Source organism: Augochlora pura, chromosome 1 (assembly GCF_028453695.1).
Source record: "Augochlora pura isolate Apur16 chromosome 1, APUR_v2.2.1, whole genome shotgun sequence".
Lineage (NCBI taxonomy): Eukaryota > Metazoa > Arthropoda > Insecta > Hymenoptera > Halictidae > Augochlora > Augochlora pura.
The window spans coordinates 6,013,334-6,021,226 of record NC_135772.1 but is presented as its reverse complement, the minus strand read 5'-3'; the positions used below and the strand labels follow the sequence as shown (position 1 = coordinate 6,021,226).

Genomic DNA, 7,893 nt, shown 5'->3' with positions numbered 1-7,893 from the left:
CTTGATGATTACATTTCACAATAAAATCATTTAAAATCATCAAAATATTTAAATCTTTTTGAATACCTTACGTTATGACTTTTTTATATGTATTGCATGAATTTTATTGATACTTAAACATATGTACATATATGTTATTCAGTATTAAACGAATGAGAAAGTAATTTTCAATTATGTAATTAAATTTTTTAATAAAAAAGGGGGTAGAAACAGCTGATTTTGAACAATACAGTAAAGAGTGATAGTGATGTATTGTACGTACATATGTATGTATATGCTTCACGAGATTTATTGCACAGTCAGTGGTAAATGTTGTTAAATCCGATGCGATACGCATCCAAAAGAATGATTCGCTAGTAGAATCACCTACAATTAAACGGACCTATATGATGCCAACAAGCCTGCAAATACAAACTCTAACAGAAGCTACTACATAATTAATTATACATTTATTGCAGTTGATTAACGCAACGAAGTTATTTGTTAACGTGATTAGACATTTTTCTATGCGAATCGTAATGTTAAAGTGGTTATGAGATTTTGAAATCTTTATGTACGAAAGTATTGTAGTGTTTTAATTGATATTATTGTTTGTTTTAAACCTTTAATTTTGTATTTAAATCTAGTGACATACGATTTTCAACCCTATTTATATACTTCGTGAAGTACTTACTTTTAAAGGTAAGTTATTCAAAAGTTATTAAAGAAAGCATTGCAACCTTTTTAGTAAAGGAATGTGAGTTTATTAATTATTTGAAAGGGTATTGAAATTAAAAAGATATAGTAGATAATGTAAATATGGTAATGATCTGTTAGAAGTAGGTAAGAATGACGTATTTTCAATTTTATAGGTGCATGGACCACAAAAAATATAACAAATATAATGCAGTTCCAATTAGCAGCAACTCCTCGAAAATTACCAGTATTTGTGTTTCCGCAAAGTGTTACTTTCTTTTTAGACGATCAATCTACTCACAAACAAGTTTTAACTTTATATAATCCATATGACTTTCCTGTAAAATTTAAAGGTAAATATTCTGCATCTATGAAACATAATAACAAATAGAAATCTTTTCTAATGAAATTCTTATAGAAATTATTATTATTACAGTATTATGCACTGCACCAAACAAGTATAAAGTTGTTGATCCAGAAGGTACAATTAAATCAAGATGTTGTGTTGACATTGTTGTCAGACATATAGCACCTTTAGTAAACAATTGCAATGTTATCGATAAATTTAGAATACAAATGCAAGAGCATCCAACTAAACAGGTAATTTTCAATCAGTAAAAATTTAATAGAAATAACATTTTAATTTTATTATTAAAATAATATAATTTAAGACATTGGGAATATTAATAGGCTATAGGAAAACGAGATGTTGAAGCTAAACTTCTTCCTGGGACAATAGATACAACTGGTAGATCTACTCCTGATCCAGAAATGTTTCAACAGCTTCCTATAAATGAAACTATACAGCAACAATCGTATGCACTTCTAGCTCGGAATAAAGCAATTGATAGTAAGTCAATATCTTTAGATGTTATAAACTTAAATCAATTGCTCATTAAAGCATGATTAACAGAGAACAGAAAAGATTTAGTTTAGTTTACTTGAAAAATATCATTTTTTACTATTACAGAATGTAAATCCAACATATCATTAAAATGACCAAAATTGCAAAATGATTTATTTAAATGAGACATTTAAGATAAACATACAATTCATTTATGCCATTAATACGATAGATAAAAATTATATTATTGTGGATAAAGGTTATTACTTTACTTTTTGAAACTAGCTTTTGGGTTCATATATGCATATGATTATTATTCTGTATGCTAATAACGTCAGACATTTTTAATAGACTAAAAAATCTTACTATAAAATATATCAGAATCCAAAGTAGAATAAAAGCATGCTTTTTTCTATTATATACAACATATTATAATTGTTATTATTTTTTGTATAAGTATTACTAAGAATAGTATAAAATAAAATAATGAATACACAGATTAAAATAGACGCATATTGACTTAAAAAAATATATTACATCTATTACTTAATTTTTAGGAGGAACAAACTATGTTGCATTGCTTGCTGGAATCATATGTATAGTTGGATTACTTCTACCTGCAGAAGGAGATCAGAATAATGTAGTGCCTGATTATCTCCATCTCTCTATAAATTTGAAATTAATATTTTCATTTGTACTAGGTAAGTATGCGAATTCCTCTTGCAGTTAAGGATATTAAATACAATCGGTTCTTCTATTACAGGTATGGTTACAATAATTATTTTAAGGCTATAATTCTGGGATATATGAAAGAAACTTTAAACAATGATTCAAATCAACTTCGTATATAGACTTAAACATGGGATAAAAAGCACAACTATTGTAAGGTTTTTGATATTAAATTTCTCTTTTGATACTGGATATACTTGACTCTAGTCTATAAATAATAAGCTGTCATGTTATATTGTGAATAATGCTAATATTTATTGACATGTGTAAAATCTTTTATTATTTTATAACACATAATTACAAATTCTTATACAAATTCGTGCTTCATTACTCTACGTATATTCTGTGTACAGAAAATCTGTACATATACGAAAGAAATTCTGATAATAACATCTTTTTCTATAAAAATGAGATATTTGTATAAAAATGAATATCTCATTTCCGTTGAAATGCTTTTTACATAGAAAAATTATGTACAAAACATTATTGAGATTTAATTATGCATTCTATAAAAATATGATCTCATGTACAAATGTATAAATATATTGTGTAAAATGAGTTTTGGAACTTAAATATCCTTGAATAAAAATCTTTAAAACAAGAAAGAAGTTTCCTATTATTATAATGTAATAATACCTGTTATATTAGTGTAATGATCTAGATGAGTAGATGTGAAAATTATTTATATATATTAGAAATAAGAGTTTTCTTATTATCAACATGTATTTATTATTTACATAAGTTACAATGGAACATTCGTGAATAAAATGTGTTTCTGAATAAGATGTCCATTCAAATTTTGTAGTCATAAAATATTTTTCTCCTAAGAAATATCTTCTCACAAGTACCAATTGGCTAAATAAAAAATCATACAAACGGTATATAACAGATCATGTAATATATGTCAATATGTTTGCAGCTAATTAATTTATTAATTTACCTCAGGATTCATCATGAAAAACTCAAACAACGGTGTTAGCATCAGACAATATTAGAGCCGATGAACATTTTTTAAACTTTCATTGTGGGTTTTGTACTCCATAGAGGCATTTGCTGGAAGATGTAATACTCTCCTCAACGTGTCTCTAATACGTGCTACGGTTGCATAATCAGATGCAGTTCTATTCCATACACATATTATGTCCTCCTGAAAAGAATAATCAAGGGTGGTTAACGATTTTTTGAAGATAGACATCTTTCTTGAATGCACTAAAATCCAACTTACTTGATATCTTACAGATACCACAGCTCCACAAATTTCTTCTCCAACCATAAATTGCTCTCCTAACATAGCTAATATCAAATTTTCCCAACATCTAGATGCTAAACCTTTTTTTAATCTTACTACCCATTTACCTCCTTTCTGATTTGCTTCATCCTGAAACAAGAAACACATTATTGTAAGAAATAGAAATTTTAAAGTAGAGACCTAATGCATGTTATTAATCGTAATAGTTATTCATCCCATTGTAATTGCTTGAAACCAATAACATTTGAATGTTTAACCATTCCAAAATGGTGTGGACAGATTGTGGCTTGGTAGCGACAAAAGACAAATCAGAATGTCTCAGACTCCTTCTTTTGAAAAAACACACTATAAATATAGTATTTTGAATAGATAGTTAATAATCATTTTTGATATATGTATATATCACATATAGTACATATCAAAATATACATACTTCCCACATTGGTTTTATTCCAACTTTAAAAAGATGGAAATTTGTAGATGCTGTCAATTCCCATGGCCGGACTAAATGACTATAAAGACTCCAAAATTGTTCCACACTCGCAAACCTACCAACCAATTTTAAGTTTTGGTCGTAACTTTGTATACTTGACTGTTTACCAGGACTGCGTTGACTATACCACAATGCATACGCATATTGTAATTTGTGCTCATTTGGATTAATGTCTATACGAGGCTATAATAAGTAAGCACTTTTTAATGTATATTTGATTAACATCTAAAGATATTTAATAAACGAAGAGGTCACTTTTACTTACTAGTGGATCTTTCTCAGATTTTTGATTATCTTTCGACTGTGTTTGATCATCTCCACTTTGTTCATTAGTCTTTAACCTGCAAGTACTACTATCATTTATATAACAAGTTTCAACGAACCCTTGTGGCAATTAACATGGATTTTTCTGAACAACTTTACAAGACAAATTAATTTATTTTTAACAGCCTGTTTATTTATTTCATACTTTTAGTAAACAGCATCACCAGATTGTGTACGAGTAATTGTTTTCAGAACGAAAAATGTTATTCTCACGCTCACGTGTCAGTCAATTATTTCGAAACAGTTAACAAAAATGTAAAAGTAAGAATACGAACTACAATACAAACGTGGAACACTCGATGTTTGACAAATGCAGTTGCATATTCCATGTTTCGTTCTGCAGAATTTTTTGAAAAATACTTAACCAACACTATTAACTAATGTTAAATTGCTAGCTTAAATGAATGTGAAGTGTAATATACGGCAATTTTACTGATCAATGTCATTGTCCATTTAAAATACATCTAACCTCTATCTAGCCCACAGAAAAAGGCACGATGAAATAAGGAGAACGCTAGTTGCACTTACGCCTCGAATTTATTGGACATGTTTCGGGCTGTGATATAATTGTATACAGAATATTAAGTAAATACTATAAACGGTATATATTTCAATAAATACAAATAAAAATATAAACGCTTCTGGTTCTCTGTTCCCTATTCTCACGTTCTCTCATATGAATGTTTTCGATAAATTGTTGATCTCCCCACCACTTTCTTTTTTGTCACTTTGTCATCAGAGATTTTACATTCAAATGTTGGCCATACTAACAACAAGAACTATAATTATGTATATAGGGTGTCAACATTATCGATACTTATTGTACATAAATTGTACATAAAACAATTTTTGGAAATGAATATATAAGTATATAAACAAAGGAAAATTAGAATAAATTTCATATCCTTCTCTGAACTTGTCATAATAAAACTAGAAGTAATAAGAGATTAGAATCGAAAGTTTAAATAAAAACTATATATTTAAATGCAAAATAGAACAAGTTAATGTTTCTTTCTACTTACCCAATTTACTTGCTGTACTATATGTATATCAATTATGATCATTGTATACTGATAATAAATTAAAAATAAAATCTTGTCTAAGTACTTGTTAGAATAATATATTTATTATAACAATTATATCACGATAATGTACAATATGAAACATATAAATGAATGTATACTAAAATTATATTGGAACCTTTAGTAATGTGTACATATATATGTAAATATAATTGATAAAATATTATTAATTCTGAACTTCATCTACGGAAAATACCGCTTTTAATCTTTTTATGATTTCCTCTCGTTGATACATCACTTCTCTGTAACACAATTCCGAAAATACGATCGGACACTCATATTGCACTGTTTCGATACATTTCGTATCGTTAGCTCCATCTCTATCGAATCTGAATTGCGAGATCGATTCCACTGAAACATGAATCAGAATTTTAAATTCACGATTTAAAAGTCTGATCAAATCGTTATTATCAAGTCCGAATTTCAAAAAATTGAACTCACAGCATCCTAGTTTAGAAAAAAAGCATGTCTGATGTTTTGACGTGATTAAATATCCGTGATTATCTTGTCGTATGGCATAATGTCCTTGCGCAATATTTCGAATAATTGGTATGTGACTTAAACGTTCGGTATATTCGACCGAATATTTCCAATGATCATAATTTCCACTTTCTGCGATTATATCAAACTCTTCTCTAAAGTTAAAAATACTTCTTTTAAATAATAAGGAATAAATGAAAATAGTTATCAATAATTATATATTGCCTTCACACACATTGTTGGATTTAATTTCTTCATGTTGCTAAAATCTGCTACATATTCCCAAACATGAATTGGATTTGAGTTTTGTATAGTGCCTTCAAAAATTACTTGAGACTTTTTCTTATATATGAATAGTATATAAAAAATAAACAACATTAATGCTGAATACAACACGTTTTTGGTTTTCCATCTCATCGGGTTAAGTCCCATATTTAAAATAAAACTAATGTTGTGCTTTGTAGATACAAACAGAAATCCGGACTCGTTATTTATACGATTTGTACATCCGTTCTAAGCTAAAACAGTGAACTATTCTGTATCATGTTCCCAACGTAAACAAAAATGTGTCCCACTTACTTGTGTAGAAAATTGAAACAAACTCAGGAAAGTGTACTTAATCTTATGGTCGTTTCCAATTTAGATATAACACCAAATTAATCAGGATTTTTGTTTTAATCACCTCCAAGGAAATTTGTATTTGATACTGGGAACTTCCGCCGGTGATAAACTAGGACACAGATACTGTTTTCATTTCAAATATGTATACAAGAATAAAGACAGGCTTCCCAGCATCCTGAATGTCCGTGGAATTTTTACTCAAGGCCAGTGTGTCTATTGGCGGTTTAATGTGACCAGTGGTATTAGGGATTCCGCTCGGAATCTGCTCCAAGTGGTGAAGAGGAGACCTCACGAATGGGATTGGATGATATCAATAGTTGCCAAAGAAATATCTATTGGCATCATCCAATCCCATTTGTGATGGTTAATTCTCATATTCCTACTTTCCTGGAAGAAAGTCGTAAAGCAATTAGGATGCTGAAAGCCCTGCATGGAGATCAGAAGGTTTTTATTGCAAATGTGGTGCATGCATCATCTTTAATCAAAACATGTACATATTCAAAAGAACATGCGTTGAATAATTTTCGCAGTTATAGGAAATAAATCTGTGTTGTGTATGACCTGCTATTAGTTCCTATTTCAAAATAAGGATATACATATACAGTCGTCACTTATTTCAAGAACTTTTTTATTCCCCACCGATCTACTGCGTTCTATGCGCAGTTAATTTAAGAAGAAAATGGGAGATGATCAAGAGAGACAGAACGAACCCAGTGGATTCTATGGCTGTATGTTCACACGGACAGAAAACCGAAACGTCTCACTTTACTTGTGGTCTCATTCTTATCGCGCATCGATGCTCTTGATGCTGTATGACACGCACGCAATGTTCGACTTGTACTTTTCTTTACGATTTGTACAATTCGAGAAATTGTTGGAGCCGATGAGTCTCATTAATAAATTGATTGCTTCTTGATGTTTAATATTATAAGATTTTTTCTTGTCAATATATTCATAAAAATAATTATTTCTCTTTAAAGATAAGAAGTTTACAATATTTACTTGTAACATTAGGACTTATTCTGAAACAGATACATTCGAAACACATCTCAATGTACATTGAGCATCGTTTGCAAACTCGCTGGCAAATAAAAATAAATGGTACAGGTTGAATATCGTGTCGTGTGCTTTAGATGGAGCGCCAGACGTTGGATGAACGAAAAGAGTGATGTTGTAAGTACAGTAAAGTGTGGCAAGCTACAATGGCTATTGATGTGACTCGTTTCGCGTGGGTGTCTGATGTGCTGTCCTGCTCACTCCTGCTCCTCTCTTTGACATTGACTATGGGGGCAGCTATGAATTGTCAGCCATTTAGCGTACAGCAATTCGCTGCATTTTCTCAATCCATGAACTATGTTACGCAGTACCAACGAAAGAGTTCTCTATGATTTACAAT

General features: G+C 29.8%; 3 protein-coding genes across 5 annotated transcripts; 1 reads left to right on the top strand and 2 right to left on the bottom strand.

The window, feature by feature from the left end:
• Positions 1-268: 268 nt before the first annotated feature.
• LOC144471155 (motile sperm domain-containing protein 1) lies at positions 269-2,892 on the top strand. Its single transcript, XM_078182982.1, has 6 exons — positions 269-681; positions 852-1,028; positions 1,112-1,275; positions 1,366-1,525; positions 2,077-2,220; positions 2,283-2,892. Exons 2-6 carry the CDS (start codon positions 884-886, stop codon positions 2,312-2,314), a joined length of 645 nt encoding a protein of 214 aa, XP_078039108.1. The 5' UTR covers positions 269-681; positions 852-883; the 3' UTR covers positions 2,315-2,892.
• Positions 2,893-2,955: 63 nt separating this feature from the next.
• On the bottom strand, positions 2,956-5,008 carry LOC144470998 (eukaryotic translation initiation factor 4E type 2). 3 transcript variants are annotated; one of them, XM_078182673.1, is made up of 6 exons: positions 4,590-4,766; positions 4,256-4,340; positions 3,931-4,173; positions 3,474-3,626; positions 3,189-3,395; positions 2,956-3,103 (listed from the first exon to the last, which is right to left on the bottom strand). In XM_078182673.1, the coding sequence occupies exons 1-5, from the start codon at positions 4,634-4,636 to the stop codon at positions 3,240-3,242; spliced, it is 684 nt and encodes a 227-aa protein (XP_078038799.1). In that variant the 5' UTR covers positions 4,637-4,766; the 3' UTR covers positions 2,956-3,103; positions 3,189-3,239. The 3 variants fall into 3 exon arrangements, with proteins under 3 accessions (XP_078038799.1, XP_078038891.1, XP_078038974.1); XM_078182765.1 differs by lacking the exon at positions 4,590-4,766 and adding an exon at positions 4,843-5,008 and having other exon boundaries at positions 2,957-3,103; XM_078182848.1 differs by lacking the exon at positions 4,590-4,766 and adding an exon at positions 4,843-5,008 and having other exon boundaries at positions 2,957-3,103; positions 4,256-4,331.
• A 425-nt stretch (positions 5,009-5,433) lies between these two features.
• On the bottom strand, positions 5,434-6,634 carry LOC144468029 (uncharacterized). The gene is made up of 4 exons (XM_078177148.1): positions 6,456-6,634; positions 6,112-6,394; positions 5,838-6,031; positions 5,434-5,747 (listed from the first exon to the last, which is right to left on the bottom strand). Exons 2-4 carry the CDS (start codon positions 6,306-6,308, stop codon positions 5,563-5,565), a joined length of 576 nt encoding a protein of 191 aa, XP_078033274.1. The 5' UTR covers positions 6,309-6,394; positions 6,456-6,634; the 3' UTR covers positions 5,434-5,562.
• Positions 6,635-7,893: the final 1,259 nt, after the last annotated feature.